The sequence below is a fragment of the Ambystoma mexicanum genome, chromosome 2q (assembly GCF_040938575.1).
Source record: "Ambystoma mexicanum isolate Mex_15411 chromosome 2q, UKY_AmexF1_1, whole genome shotgun sequence".
In the NCBI taxonomy this organism is placed as follows: Eukaryota; Metazoa; Chordata; class Amphibia; order Caudata; family Ambystomatidae; genus Ambystoma; species Ambystoma mexicanum.
This window is the reverse complement of record NC_090924.1, coordinates 430,626,997-430,640,103: the sequence shown is the minus strand read 5'-3', so window position 1 is coordinate 430,640,103 and position 13,107 is coordinate 430,626,997. Positions and strand designations below refer to the sequence as shown.

Genomic DNA, 13,107 nt, shown 5'->3' with positions numbered 1-13,107 from the left:
GCAATGCCGCAACTAGGTCCTCACTACACACTTTCTCAAAGCATTACTGTTTGGACACTGTTGGGTTAGGACGCTTGCTTTGGGAGAGCGGGTCTGCTCAACATGATGTGGTAACCAGAATTGCACAAAAATCCTCTTTTCCCACCTCCATCTCCAAAACTCTTATGGAAATCTATCAAAGGTGTGGAATCCGTGGGAGGACACAATCCAATAGAAGAACAAAGTACTTACTGCTGATAATGTTCTTTCTACTGGATGTTCCTCTGACGGATTACTCATCACCCTCCCAGCCTACCCCTCTGTTGGTGAATTTTTTAATAAACCTCTGTATTTCAATGCCCCTGTATGTTATTTAATCCTCAATTTGGCTGTGCAGAAAGAGGTCAAAACTAAGAACTGAGGCAATAGGCACAGTGTGTGTTAGTTATACTGTCATTGATGTCCCGTCCGGATGCAGGAATAGTAACCGTCGAGGGATATTGACTCGATACCGCTTAGCGCCCTCGGTTGTAGAAAACCTTTCTGAGAATGCAAACCAGGATATGGATTTATCAAAGATGCTCAATTCGTGGGCGGAACATCCAATTGAAAGAATATTACAAAGGGTAAGTAATTTGTGCTTCTCTCCTACTCTGTTGTTATCTTCGCTTGTTTTGCCTTGCCTCCTCTCTTCGAATCTCGATGTTCCTTCTGTCCTCCTCTTCCCCATCCTCACCACCCTTCTCCTGCCCTCTCCTCCCCTCTCCAGTACCTGATGTTCTTCCTCACCTCTCTCGCAACCTTCCTTCTCCTCCTCCATCCTCCAATTCCTGATGATGTTCTTCTCTCCTTGCCCTCCTCTCTCTAACTCAGTCTGCTCTCTCTTCCAGTCTCTTCCCAATGAACTGCAAACACCAACACTGCCCTGTTTCACCTATCCACTTTTATAGTCAAGAAGTGCTGGTATTTGGCAACCTAGTAAGCATCGTGCTTTAACATGTGAGAATTTTGTTGTGGAAAATTTGGATTGGCTGACCAATACTGTGATTTAATTCCCCTAGATGTGCACAGCTATTCAAACTTCTGCTTTGCCGATCTGCAGGCCAAGGCACTAAGTATAGGGTTTGCCGTCTTGGATTTACTCTCTTCCATTTTCAACGTTGACTTGCATGGGCTTTCTGCTTCTGTGCAGAGCCCCTCATCTGTGCCATCGGGGCACACGCAGGGTGCCTTCTCCGCATGCCAGGCACCTGTAAAGTGGCCCCGTGTGCCAGAGCTTCCTCTCACTCACGGTTTCTTTCTGCATTTTCCTGTGTTAGTTATTGTGTTGATCATAGTAGGAGGGGAAATGTATATCTGGGAAGTAAATAGTGTTACTGCATTTGAAAACCTGGTCTCTTGGGAAGGTGTGGACACATTTTTTAATTGTGCTTACACTCGTGTTTCTGAGAGGGAAAGCACCCCAAGCGACTTCCATCTGGTGGCTCCATGCTGCCTGTCGTGGTATATTGGAGATAGCCTAGTGATCCTCCACACACCACCCTTAGCAAATCTACCATCCACTTACAGGGTCAGGCATGGGACCGTATCAAAATTCGGTTGGCAAATGAATTTCCCTGGTGGAAAAAAACGTATTCGTTCAATGCCATTTTGCACCAGGGCAATGTTTGCCCCAGTCCTAGTTCCTTGCCCTGTGGCAAATATTCATTTAAAGAATTTGCACTTGCGCCGGTGCAAAGTTTCTGAAATACCACCTTCTTGGTGCTGTGACTTAATGGACACCGAGAGCACCCGTTTATTTATGATCATGCATTTGTTTTCATTACTTTTTTGGTGCAGTCACTGCAGGAACATGGCTAGATATGTGAGGTGTCTGCATTGTTTCGGATCCTTTTCAGAAGGATTAAACACAGCCTCGGTGCAAGTCACGTCCTCTAACCATTGTCTTCTTTAATGGGTGTCAGAGGCCCTGACTAATGTGTTTTCTTTTCTTGTTCCCAGTAGGTCTGCCTGCCATGATTGCTCCTGATCTCTGACCGGCGGTGACAACCCAACCATCCTCTGACAACAACCGTGTGCAGAGCCCCAGCGAAGACCTAACCAGTCACCTGTCAAACACGGGGACAAGGAGAAAGGGGACTTTGTATTTTTTACATAATGCTTCCTAATTGTGGGGGTGCTCAGTGCTCACCATGCCTTCCTCTGAGAAGTGCAGGTACCCTCACATTATAAGTATTGCACCCCTGCACAGCTGTGCCGGTACTCTTCCTTTTCAATAACAGAAATGTTAAGTATTATTCAGAGCCTGACTAGGCATGTGCATTTCAAAGCAACATTTGTACCACTTCCACCAATGGAAAAGCCAGTATCAGTGATGCCGAGCAGTGTTCCATTTTTTCTCCCACATGATCATAAATGAGGAACCAGAAATGTAACCTGACTATCCACTATTTCATGACCTCTCCTTGTATCACTAAGCCTTTTGCTTTGACTGCACTTCGCCCTGTGGCCATACTCTTGTGCCATGCATATTGTCGAGCACTGAATCTGTAGGGTAAATGTGGTAGACATCTTGGAAGGCAAAGAAATGATACATTTTGCTGCATTATATGTAGAAGCAGCTGCAGATAACTGTCATTAAACGAAACAGTTCTTGGAACCCTCTGCAATTTCACGAAAATGTTGCAACGTTTTGCACAGACCGACTGTTGCATTAGGGAAAGTTTTCAGGTCTTTGATTTGTAATGGCGTAGATGGTCTTTAAGCACAGCAAGGCTCTGTCGGTGGAGGGGTGGTGGTTAGCTTAAATTGAAGCAATGAAGGGAAGAGATCTTTCACAGATAGAAACAATTGTGATGCTTGTCGATGGATGGATTGAGGGATGTTGCTGCTGGGTGCCAATCCCATTGGCAGCTTGGGAGTAGTGTCTATCACCCTTGCAGATGTACATAGCTTTGCAAGTAATTTGATGTGAATTAATAAGGTTCCTTCAAAATCCATCCCTCTGTTGTTCATATTGAAAAAAATAAACAACAAAAAAACGAGCACGATCCTGTGATCCTTTCTAATGACCACTTAATTCTTCCAGGTTCGCCGGCTTCTAAACTACCCACCAGTCTGATGAGGACTGTGCATATCTGCAATGGGCAATGGGTATAGCCATCTGCACCCATTCAACCTGGTGGTCTGCTGCCAGCCTCACCTCATTGAGACTTTACCATTAAGATATCTGACCCCATTGCTTGACTGATCACCAGATATAATTTCAAGTTGCATGCTGCTAGCCAGGTATGAAAAGTCACTGGCTCCCACAATTCTCCACACCATTTCCTCTTCACCAATTCTCCGAACAGATTGCATACCATTTCTTGTTCACCAAGAGTCAATTATACCTAGCCAGTGGCGAGTGCAAACCTTGAGGCTTGACCAGCTACACTTGCATTTTAGAAACCCAATGGGTTTTTGCAGGGCCATGTTTCGCACATTATTTCTCTTCAAGGCTGTCATATTCGGGTGTCTTTCAAAGGTGTCAGAGGTCAAGAACTGTAGGTAATGTCCCTGGAGTTTGTCTGTGTTTAACCTGCCAAATGGCTGACTGTGGTATTTGGAATTGTATTGCGAACCTTCTCACCATTAAGGTCTGTAGGCACTTGGCGTGTTGGATAACTAAGGACAGGTAGTAAATATCCTCTTCTTTTTATCAGACAGTTTCAAAGTATTCAGTCCATTCACTCTCAGAGCAGTAGGGTGAAATTGATCACTTTACAGTCTGTATTCTTGGCACCGTTATCATAAGGGTCTCAGAGTAGGTCACTGCAAGCCACGTTCCAGGGATCCTCTCGCAGGATCCATCTGCTTCTGCAGAAAAGAAGAAGAGCAAACTGTTGTATTGTGCATTCTCCTTTTTTCGTCAATTCAAAGGGGACGCAGTGCTGTATCCTGTTCTGCTTAATGCCTGATGTCACTCACGCATGGTTCCATAAAGCAGACATCAAACAGGACAGGATGCAACACCACTTCTCCCTTTGAATTGACAGAAGGAGAATGCACAATACGGTATTCTTGCTCCTATCTGACTGACCAACCTGTGTACCTGTATGCCTACGATAAATGTACCTACCTACAGAACACTCCTCCTGGTCATCCTTAGCTTCCCTGACTAAAGAATATTAAACAAACACTGATCCCAGTCTACAGCATGAGCAGCAACAACTCCCCATCCTCCAAATGGATTGAACATTCACATATTAAAGAAAAAATGTTTGGAAGTTGCGTAAGGACTCGTGAGTTTCATAATAATTTGCTGCGTCTCTTTTTGCTTTAAGGAGCTGTATCCTTCTGGTAGAAATGGAAACATTTAGAGAAATGGCAGTAAATAGGGATTTGCAGATGACTCCTAGGTCTATTGACACAATACTGTTCCTGCATACAGTGGAGCTAGACATCGGTCACCCTCGACTCCCATAGTAGATTGTTGTTGTCAGCGCCCCTCAGTTGCAGTGCCTCGCCTCAAGATCCTTCTGCAGCCTAACACAATATCCTTGTCACATCTCGACACATTGCAATGGTCTCATGCCAAAGGGGGCCTTCCTGCACCTACTATTCTATTTCTCCTTTCTACCTCCCTGAACCTCCACCCAATCACGTATCCACCCACTTTGTTGAAGATGCAGTTTTCTCTCTTCTACCACCCACTGTCTAATTTCATCTTGCTTCTTTTCCTCAGTACTAGAGCCATTATCCGGTCTCTTCTCCTGTCTAGTCGAATTCTTTCCCTGCAACCTCCTTGACACTCCACCTGACATGTAGGAGAAGCCAAGAGGCATGCTAGGCACTATATCACAGGGACTGGGAAACCAAGAAGCGAGATAGGCGCTATCCCCCCAACACTTTATGTGGACATCAAGAGGCAAACATGGCTCTGCAGCCCTGAGACTGTTTTGTGAACTTAAAGAATAAGGGAAGATCTCATTCCCACACCATGAACCAAACTCAAAATGACGCTCTTTAGAGGACTCGAGTCTCTCCTCAATAGAGACATTTTGAATGCTTTTCAATGGAGAACACCGGACATGCCTCAAATGAAGGGCTGAGTATTTCCCTCATTGAAGGTACTCAAAATGCTCCTTAATGGATTACTCAAATGCCAGTCGCCTGGGAATGCAAAATAATGCTCTCTGTATCCAACTCCTTTAAGGAAAGAGTTCCACTTAAAAAGAACAGGGACTCAGCTTTGCAACCATTCCATTGATCGAGTGATAACAGGATCATTGCCCGTTCTGCCGACAAATACAGGCAGTTATGTGATCTCAGGTCTCATAATGTGCCCTTGCCTTGCCCATACATAAGGCTTCCATGCACATAACTGCCTATGCTGCCCACAGGAATGGGCAATAAAGCTTATTCAGCACAAGGAACAGAAGCTAAAGTTCCTAAGAACCAATCCTTACTGAGGCCTTGCAAGCAATATTTGGTGGTGTGACCAATTTTCCTGATGGGTCTCAGGAAGCCATTTGCCTCTCTGGGACATGCTCCTAAATACCCAGATCTCCTCTCCTACCTCAACTTTGCTTTCTCTAATCTGGTTAACTCCTCCTCACATGCCTCCATGCTTGTCTCCTGTGTCAGTCCTTAATGTTGTGGAAGGCAAGAATGGACTTACATTGTGTGTCTTTTAAATGTCAGCTGCTCGTTGGTCATATTGGAATTGATTTTTCCCTTTAAAAAAAAAAAAAGAACAGTGGCACAACACCACACATGACCATGTACCCTGGTGCTAATAGCATCATAGCCCATTCTTGCCTGGGCAATACGGGCAGTTATATGCTCCGAGCCGTACTTATGTGCCCTGGCTTCGCTTGGCCCCCTAAATTGGGCTTCATTGTACATTACTGCTAATAATGGAAAGCATCAGCAATGACTAACCAAAAGATATGTTCTACATACAGGAGCAACAGACTTTGTGCGTGCACCCCCCCCCATCACCCCTTTCTGGCATCACTAGCTTTCTCACAAACCACCCACTAACCTCCCTACCACCCTAGACGCATGCACCAGGCGGTCCTTAGCCTGCACAGCTGTGCCTATCGCTAGTCTGAACGGAACCACCAGCCAAACGACTTCCTGTACAGCCAGTTGGCCTAGCCTACCAGCAAACCCCCTCAAAGGTCATACTGAACGAAAAAAACAGCCCCAGATATTCCAGCCTGGGCAACTTCAGTGGACCTAACCCGCCGCACCCACCCCTGATTAACGCTGCTAACAGCTTTTCAAGGCACACCTCAATTAACTCAGTGATCATCACCCTGCCTAACCATCCTACCACTGATTCGAACCATGCCCTGAAATGAGCTTTGAACCAAATGCCTACCAGCACATCTATTAGGAGCCAGCCTAACGCCCCTGCCTCATCCCCCAATACTGGCCGGGATGGCGATGCAAGCTCTACTCGCTTCAGCGCAGTGCATACAAGCTTGCCCAATAAACCTGACACACCAACGACTAGCAACCTGAACCACGTGACCAGCCCTGCGCCTTCCAACCCCACTGACCTCAACAATCCCAAGATAACGCACGTAAATGCATTTCCATCCTCCAGCCCACTTGCTCAGCTATTACCAGCCCACCCAATACACTGGCCACATGTCTGAACGGTGCCCTAGTCAATGCTAGATCCATCCAAGCTCACCCCTTGGACATCCAATACTTCATCACCTCCAACAACCTGAACCGCCTAGCCATCTCTGAGACTTGGCTACACGCAGCTCCCGGTCCAGCCTTGTCTATAGCTATCCCTCCAGGTTAGATCATCCTCCGCAGCGATCGACTCGACTCCAGAAGGTCCAGGGGTAGCACTGATTGTGAGGGATATCAAACCTGTCAGACATTTCAGCTCCCCCCAGATACCCAACTGCGACTTTCTACCCCTTAAACTATCCATCCCACACCTCTACCATCACCATCCACATCTACCGCCCCCAGTCCCACCTCTCTCCTTTGAAGAGGACCTCCTGCCCCTCTTGGAACAACATAAAGCCTACCTCGAAAATCCTCCTCCTGAGTAACCTTAACCTTGGTCTCCATGACACCATTGCTTCATCCTTAGCCAACTCCCTCAATGCCCTAGGATTCATACAAAGTAGAGCGAATCCTACTCATGGCAAAAGCCAGACTCTGGACTGGTTTGCTGACCTCCACTATCAGCTCTAAGTCCTTTCTAATCTTCCCTGCCCTTGGACTGACCACCATGTCATCGCCTTTGTCATTCCCACTGACTTTCCCACACCCACCCCCTCCCATGCCACCTAGATTAGCCTGCAGCTCTCAGAACTTAACCAAAGCCTGGATTCTGCACTTGCTTAGTAAGCTTGGTAAGCTTCAGTCAGCACAACACCCAATCACCCTGGCTGACCTCTACAATAAAACTATCACTCATGCAGTGAACTCTATTGCACCCTCCCCCCCACCTAGCGCCTCACAAACAGAAACCTACTACCCACCTAAACTCATGGTTCTGCCCGGACCTCCAAGCTCTCAGTTCAAAAAAGTGAGAGGCTGCAGCTAAATGGAGGCTCCGTCAACTGTATCGACACCGTTACCTATAATGTCGATGCCATCGACGCCCTTGTCGACGTCTTCGTTAATTTCTATTCCTAAATCAACTTCTGTGTCGAAGGCAAAGTCTATGCCACCAGAGAAGATTTTTCAAAACCGGAAAATAGGCAGGATTTTTTCAAATCCATGTCCTTTATTTATGAGGAAAGATCCTCAGAGGAGGAGGAGGATGGTTCACCGGCCTGTGTAAAGCTTGGAACAAGGGAAGTTCCTGAGGAGTTGATTGACCCTCAATCAAAAATGGCAGAACGATATGAGTGCCTGCAGACAGCAAGTGGTCTGGACACATCTCCAGACTATGAGTTTGGAAAACCTGACCATGCTGATCATGCAGGATACAGGAGATTAATGAATAAGCTAACAGAATTTATGGGATGGAACAGAAATTCCCCTACTTACCAAGAGGATGACATGACAGACATCCTTTAGTGGGACCTCAACAAGACCCCATACTTACTTTTTACATAGCTTTGCAAAGGAAGGTGATGACTACATGGGAAAACCCTGATTCAGCGCCTGCAGTTAATAAGAAATTCACATCTAAATACAGGCCCTCTTCCTCAGACCCTGAATATTTAAGGAAACATCCCTCACCTGAAAGTCTAGTGGTTCAGGAGGCCACGTCTACTAGGAATGCAGCATACCGTACAATTCCCCCAGACAGGGATGATAAAAAATGGACACATGGTTTCATAAGATTTTTTCTTCGGGTAGCATGGCATTGAAATCTACAAATGTAACTTGCACCCTTGCAAGATTTAGATACACCCTGCGGGACTGTATAACAGTGGCAGCCGAGCATATCCCTGATGGTGAGGAACGGAAGGTTTCCTAGCCATAGTAAAGGATGGAAAGGAGGCTATTGGGGAATGCCTCCAATCAGGTTTGGACACTGCTGACAGCATCAGTAGAAGCATGGCATCTAGTACTGTGCTACGCAGATTCGCGTGGCTGAGAAAGTCAGGTTTTGCACCAGATGTGCAAGCCAGACTTCTCAATATGCCATTTGACGGCTTGAGGTTGTTCGGCAGCAAGGCGGATGAAAGTTTGGAGAAGCTGCAGACCTCTAAAGCTGGAGCAAAGTCACTTAGTGCCGCAATACGACAACCTCAACAACGCCCCTACACAGGCTCATCTTCCTGGAGGGGCCGTCCCTTTCGAGTTTATTCCTCATTTGGAAAAGGAAGGGGACAGGCCAGTCAAAGAGGACAAAGGACATTTCCTCGGGGGTGAGGAAAAGGTGCTAGATCTGCCCCAGCAGCAGCAACTGTCCCATCAGCCGCTACTGCAGCTGCCGCAAAGCCACTCTGAGGTTTTGACCCACAAGACCCCGGTGGGAGGCAGAATCTCTCAGCATCTGGAAGATGGCGGGGCGTTACTTCAGATGCTTGGGCACTGGAAACAGTATACCAAGGTTACTGCCTTCCCTTTCAGAAGAAACCTCAGAATCACCCTCCGGGATGCAACTCTACCGAAATTCCAGACCCACTCCTGTTGCAGGAAATCTTAACCCTGCTAGAGCAAGGTGCATTACAACATTTACCTGTAGTGAAGAGGAACAAGGGTTGGCATTCCCCATACTTTCTCATCGCAAAGAAGGACGGAGGATTGAGACCCATCTTGGATTTAAGAAACTTGAACAAGTTCCTCAGGAAGGACAAGTTCAAGATGGTTACCCTTTCTCAGATCCTTCAAGCTCTCCAACTCCAAGACTGGTTGGTCTCATTGGACCTTCAGGATGCTTACTTTCATGTGCCAATCCATCTCAAGCACAGAAAGTACCTGTGGTTCGCGATTGGCAACTCTCACTATCGGTTTCGAGTTCTTCCATTCGGGTTGACCTCCGCCCCGAGAGTTTTCACCAAGCTGATGGTGGTACTGGAGGCGTGTCTCAGGAGAGGGGGAATTCACGTTTACCCCTACCTGGACGATTGGTTAATCAGGGCACGTTCTCCGGAACAAGCCCAGGAACATCTAAGCAAGACCTGCCACTTCCTACACAGACTGGGCTTCTCTCTGAATTTCAAGAAGTCAAACATGATACCATCACAGAAACTCCAATTTATCGGAGCAGTTCTGGATACTTTCTCGGGCAAAGCCTTGCCTCCCGAAGAGAGAGCTCACCACATTCTGCAGATGGTAACAAAGTTTCAAAATGCCCAGCATCTGCCGGCCTTCGATTTTCTAAGGTTGCGCGGTCTTATGGCATCCTGCATTTTTCTGGTGCCAGAGGCCAGATTGAGGATGAGATCCCTACAGTGGGCCCTCAGGACTCAATGGTCCCCATTTTCAGAGGAAATGTCAGATCTTTTGCAAGTCCCGACCAGAGTGGCACAAGATCTTCAATGGTGGGCTTGCAACGAACATATCCTCAAGGGAGCATCTTTTTGGCTACCATGGCCTCGCTGCTCTAGTTAAATGAGGTAGTGGCCAAATCGGGCCAGGCTCAGCATAGGGAATTTTATGCATAACAGAACACAGATAAGGTGGATTCCGCACTCAAGGACTTTCCCTCTAGCATGTACTCCAATAAAAGGAACCTACATTTGCTCTCAACAGCTGTTTATTTGGTTTCATCCCATAGTCCATCCATTGTGCAATAAACAGGAGCTGCAACACTAAATCAAATATTTCAGCATTGGGAACCCCCGCCGCCAACCTCAAAAGAGTGACATATAGGAAGAGGTACCAGTCTTTGCCTGCCATATCCCCACAATCATTTGGTTAGCAATATATCAATTTCCTTAAATGTGGATGGTGGTCCTATCACAGACTATGCTGTAAATGCATTTCATAGTCTCAGAAAATGCATTTCATAGTCTCGGAAGTATTGACATTTCCCTTGGTAACATTCAGCCAAACATGGAAAGGGGCAATTTGACCAGCAATCGATCACCTGCTCAAGTCCACGGATCACACATGATATATTTTCTATAAACGTATCTCTTAGATCAGGGGTCTGTAACCGCCCCCTTCAGCCTCAGTCAACATAATCTATGGTAAGTGATCATGGAAGTTGTAGTCCAAAAGGTCAGCAGAGCCGAAGTTGCAGGCACCTGTTCTGGATCATGATAAATGCAAGTACCCAAATAGGTAAATGTGGTCTGAGACCACGATCAAGAAAGCTGCGGCAGCCCCTGACGTGCCAGGAACGTCAAGGCACCTAGTGGAAATAGGCCTGACGTCACTGAATGTATCACTAAAACGGGCCAGATACGAAAGCTTTCAACCACTTAAAGCATAATTGGCGCACTGAATCGGGTCTCTTAAAAACAACAGTAAGTCACCTATGCACGTTTGACAATCTCTCGTCGTTTCGTAAAAAACTAAAAACTTTTCAATTCAGTCATTTTTCCATTTATAATTCAACTCTTCATTGCTTTCTAGCACTGAGATGTCCGATTGCTGTGAGTGCTTTACACATTCCAAAAAATGAAAATGAAATAAAGGAGCAATATGTTCCTTTTTAGAAAGCCCATTCACTTCCCGGCCAATTCCCGACTCAATGCTTTGGTTACTGGCCCCATCACTGAAGCAAAAAGAAGCAGAGACGGGGGGCATGCGTGACCTGTGCCCCTCTCCACCAGCCATGGCTCTGATACAATTAAGCCGGTATTCGCTCTGGCTGTTGGATTACTGTTCAGTAATTTAACAAACTGAGGAGAAACGGTCCTCAAATTCATTGCCTATATTGTGACAAATGAGAAAGCACATCCCACAGAGTCAAAGATGTCTCCACATCTCCCTGAGTGATAACAAAGTCTCTGATATTCTCATCCAATTCCTTAAAACTATGTGCCATCCTATATAAACGAATCATACTATTGCACCCAACATGTTCACTATGGGTAACCATTTTTGCTCCCAACATTTTCAATGTGTTATGTAAAACCCTTCACACTCCAGATGATTAGGCTGAACAGAACCCTCATATTAATATATTGAAAGCTTGTCACAGAGTTGCTCTAGTTTTCACTGAACACTTCAATGTTCTACAAAAAATGATGTCCCCATGAAGCCCCTCACGGTAAGCAGGAACCAGAAACATGTTATGTTGGCTAAATGTATATTAAATGTGCATGTCATGTTTGCCAAATATGCATATAGTTCCATGCAATGACCATGGAAACCATTGCAGAGCCTTCAACTGCAATCAGTTGCTCTATGGTTCGATGGACTGATTCATACACGTTTGCTACAATTTTAATGCAGCGTCTCCATATTTAGTTGGCTCAGTCACACACCCAATTCGGCCCATGCCACCAACCACTATTCACTTATAAATGTTAAATTTTAAAGGTATTTAAATCACGCACCATCATCAACGGAGTTGGTCCCCAGGCGCTCAGGCGGATCTGTAAACAAGAAGGCTGGTGGGTTAGGTTAGTCAAATGAAGAGAGAGTAGGAAAGTGAGAGAAGTGGTGTGCTGTTGGCGGCTTCAGTTTGGTTATCACCGTGTGCTGAGCTTTGGTGTGAGTATTGGACTGAAGCGAGACCTTGTGTGCTGTTGGTGCAGTTTATGTGTTGTTTGTAGGTTGTTGTTTCAGTGTGGTGAAGTGTGTGCGGTTTGCTGCGCAAGAAATGGTTGTGTCGGTTTTCGGGTGAATTAGGTATGCAGAGATTAGAGGATGGGTTAGTGGTTTGTATATCCTAGTCATAGCAGATCTTTCCTTTATAGCTAGTATTCCTGTGGTTACGCTTAAGTAATACTTTTGTGTACATCTAGGTGTTGTGAGCGGTGGCGCAGTGCATTCCTGGCTGTGTTGTATTTTACCTAGTCTAATGGATGGGGTTTGTCCGCCCGCCCCCCTCTAATTTTGGTGCTATGGATTGGACGTCTTCTATGTCTTTGCTATCTATTGACGGTGGTCTGATGGTGCTTGGTGTAATTCGGGCCAGGGTGCTATTGGTAATTGTCCTTGTCCTTCCGACCTGCTCTACCGATGTATTCAGGCTTGGGAGACGTCCTATCATAGCTATTTCTCATTTGGTAAATTGGGTATGTCGTGGAGTATCTTCCTTGGATTCCGTTTGCAGTTGATTACTTAGTGTGCTCTGGAATCTGTTTCTTCATTCATCCATGTTTCAACTGTGTGTATGCCCCTGTGGGCTTTCTTCTAGTTATGCAGTGAAAAGCAAGGATTTGAGGAGTTTTCTGAATAGGTGGTTTCTAGTGTTGCATATGTTCTTTGGCACGTCGTTCCAAGTTTTTGGTGCGAGATGAGAGAAAGAAGATCCTCCAAGTTTTTTTGTTGTTGTAGGATTTCGGTTCCAGGCGGATGTCGTTGCTTGATCTGAGCGTCCTTGTTGGGTGATGTAGGCTTAATTTGTCTTTCGGGAACTCTGCGCCTTGGTTGTGGATTGTGATAGCAAATGGCAAAGCACCGTGCACCTAAACCTGCCAAAAACTGTAATTCAGCGCTTTGAGATGACACCAATGATATATAAGGATCTATACAAATACACAATAACTTAACATATGCAATAATAATAAGTCTATAGTATCGTGTATT

At 45.9% G+C, this 13,107-nt stretch overlaps 1 protein-coding gene across 1 annotated transcript in view; it reads left to right on the top strand.

The window, feature by feature from the left end:
* The window catches only part of LOC138569472 (LHFPL tetraspan subfamily member 3 protein-like), a 111,448-nt gene extending 108,424 nt beyond the window's left edge, over positions 1 to 3,024 (top strand). The window contains exon 3 of the mRNA XM_069647470.1: positions 1,981 to 3,024. Within this exon, the coding sequence (XP_069503571.1) occupies positions 1,981 to 2,015 (35 nt within the window). The 3' untranslated portion in view covers positions 2,016 to 3,024. The remainder of the gene's footprint in view (positions 1 to 1,980) is intronic.
* The last annotated feature ends 10,083 nt before the right edge of the window (positions 3,025 to 13,107 follow it).